The sequence below is a fragment of the Sesamum indicum genome, linkage group LG9 (genome assembly GCF_000512975.1).
Source record: "Sesamum indicum cultivar Zhongzhi No. 13 linkage group LG9, S_indicum_v1.0, whole genome shotgun sequence".
Lineage (NCBI taxonomy): Eukaryota > Viridiplantae > Streptophyta > Magnoliopsida > Lamiales > Pedaliaceae > Sesamum > Sesamum indicum.
The window spans coordinates 854,399-857,636 of NC_026153.1; the positions used below are offsets into that span (position 1 = coordinate 854,399).

The window sequence follows — 3,238 nt, forward strand, 5'->3', positions numbered from 1 at the left end:
TTTCTTAGATTCATCCCAAAATTGAGCCCTGATCTGTAAGTTCTTTATCAATTTTTTTCTTTTAATAATTCTGAGTTTTTTGTATTAGGTTTCCTGAAAATATGTGGGAAAATTGATATATAGTTGAAACTATTACATTGTCAAGCTGGGTATCAATTTTATTTGTTGATTTTGAGCTCAATTTAGGAATAGATTAAGTACTCTGTTAGGGTTTGAAGATATTGAGCTCGAAAAGAACGTGAACATGGTGATTTATAGTTTGTTATTCCTTTTTATTTTTGACAGTTGTGAGTTGGTTAAGTAGATAACTGGGGATAAGAAGTGCAAGAAATGGTTTTGTTTTGTTTTGCTGAGAATTGGGTTTTGTGTAATTGAATGTTTTGCTTGAGAGGATATAGACCTTTTTATCTGACTCATTATGTAGGTTTGCTTTTAGCTTGTAACCATCCTCAGCTCTGGTTTCAGAATGTGTAGTTTATTGCCAATTCTAAGTTCTTTCCTTCATTTTTCCTTCTTAGGTTTTATCAGAGGAGGTAAGAATTATGTCGAGGCAAATGCTGCTTGTTTTTCTGTTGCTGATATTGATTATCACATCCCAATTTGAATGGAGGCAACAGTTAGTTAGTGATGTAGATGCAACACGAAAGGAATCTCAGAAGCAGCAGCAAATTTCACAGAGAGAAGAAGGTGTCAAGGAGAAGGTAATTCTATCCTGCTTCTGATCGTTGAGTATGGTATTTTTCAATGGGAACTATCGTAACCAATTATGTGAATGTCTTGGTTGTCATGTGAAATTGTTATACATCATAACCAATTGGTTGGTCTGCAAAAATTTGCTTCAGGTGCCGCACTTTAGCTAATCTCTGATACAAAGCTGATGTACTTTGGCCCCCTCCAACCTAATGTATAACATAATTGCGCATCATATTGTTTCTTAATTTCAGCCTTGGGAGAAACTTAAACCTTATTGAATTTTGCAAACTGGCTGTAGGTTGCCATAGAATACATTTCAAAACAATCATTCTTTTGACCTTCTGTTATTGAGCTATTCTTGGTACACTGAATTACCATTTTCAAACTTCTTATCTGGAATTTTTTTTAGTGTGGTTACTTAATCTGGAAGAACTCGTATGATTAATTATGTTATTTAATATGTTGGAATTACGTACCACTTGAACCCCACGAATCTCCCCCTTGTTTTCCTTGGCCTGCAAGAGACAACTAAACACCTCTGCACACAATATAAATAGATAAGAGGAAAGGGGGTCACCTTGATGGATACCCCTTTCTGGTTGGATGAGCATAAATGAGCAGGTGACCGAAGAAACACAGCATGATTAAAGCTACAACGTCATAGTGAAAGCCTAACTTAATAAGCATATTCTGGAGGAAACACCACTCTATCCTGTCGTATGCTTTACTCATATCGAGTTTGATGGCTACCTGACCTTACCTCCCTACACTCTTTTTTTTTTTAAGAAAATGATTGACCTCAAATGCAACTAATACATTATCGTTGATTAGTCTTCCCGGAATAAAATGCGGATTGAGAGGCGATATAATATGATTCAGGCATGGTTTCAACCGATTAGCTATAGCCTTGGAAGCAAGTTTAAAGACAACATTACACAAGCTAATCGGTTGAAATTGGGTGACAAACTCAGGATTTCTGCATTTAGAGATAAGCACAATATGAATAAAATTCATAGAGAAGTTAAATTTGCAATGATTAAGCAGGTTAAGCACATAACGGTTAGTAGCATCACCTACAATATGCCAAGAGCATTGATAAAACATAGGTGGCATACCGTCCGGGTGAGGGGATTTAAAGGGGAACATTTGATGGAGGGCAAGTTTTACCTCTTCAGCAGTGAATTCCTCAAGCAGCCGTCGATTCATTTCTGATGAGACCCGGCTCGGCACCGTATTGATAACTTCCTCCAACCCCTCCTTGGTAGGCTTAGCTGATGAGAAAATAGTGTGGAAGTAGCGTTGAATGACCCCCTGAACCAAGGTTGAGTCCTCCCACCATTGGCATGTTTCATCTCAAATACATTCAATCTGGTTAGTTTTTCTACACGGTGAGGCTTTTGCGTGAAAAAACACCGTGTTCCGGTCCCCGTCTGTCAGCCAAGCCGCTTTCCCCGCTGTTTCTATTTAATCTCCTCGGCTGAAAGCAATGTTTCTAGATTAGCTTTAAGAGAGCTAAGACGAGTTCGAGACTCCTCTGTGTAGTTGGCTGACTGAATGGAAGAGATTTCATGTTCCAGCATTTCAATCCTTTTCCTTGTATCTGGAAACTCCTTGCTCCATTTGAGCAAACCAAGCTCACACCCTCTAGTCATTGCCGAAGGTCAGTCGGCGCCCGATAGATTCATTCCATGTGTCTTTCACCGCCTGTTCACAATCCTTAGACTTAATCCAAAGCTTCGAAACATCGTGGCGTAAAGGCTGGGTTTGGAATCAGGGGTGATTTCTCCAAACGGATATCGGAGCATGGTCATAGTAAATATGGTCAAGATGCTCTGCTCTAGTTCCCGGCCATTGTGTATTCCAACGATATTTATCAACTTCTGCAGGTTATCTTATCGCAGGAGAAGAACATCCAGAGGCTGAACGAGCTTGTTCGGAGCCTCAGAGAAGAATTGCAACAGTGCCAGAATTATAATAAAACGTTCGAAGGCACTTTCAGCTCGTTGCAGAAAAAGGGTATTCAGCTTGAGAGACAGCAGATTCTGGAAGACTGAACCTGCAAACTTGAAGTCTGTCTTATGTGCAATAGTTGAACTTTGTCCATCCTTTATAATATTTCTTCATTTGTAAAAACTCTGTAAAATCTAATTAGTTAAGGAATATTACTGATGCAGGGGTGGCAAATTTCACCTGAATCCCCTGATGTGTGTTAATATAAGCCTAATTAGTAAAATTCCATTGGCTCTATTTTATTTAGGGGTGGCAGATGAGTCGAGCCGGCTCGACTTTGAGCTTTTTTCGAGCTCGAGTCGAGCCAGCTCGAGCTCAAAGAATGTTGTTCACCAGCTCGCGAGTTGGCTCGCGAGCTGGTGAATATTTTTTATTTTTTTTTATATATGTTTTAATTTTTGAATTCTTTATATATTTAATTTTATATTTAATATTTGATCAATTTTATAATTAAAATTGACCATATATTATAATTATTAATCAATATCATATATTTTATTTTAGATAATAATAAATTATGGTACTTTTATTTATA

At 37.9% G+C, this 3,238-nt stretch overlaps 1 protein-coding gene across 1 annotated transcript; it reads left to right on the forward strand.

The window, feature by feature from the left end:
* Window positions 519–2,926, forward strand: LOC105170048 (the record flags this gene model as incomplete). The annotated part of the gene is given in 2 exon segments (XM_020696589.1): window positions 519–701; window positions 2,580–2,926. Coding segments are annotated over 2 exon segments (327 nt in total). The 3' UTR covers window positions 2,748–2,926.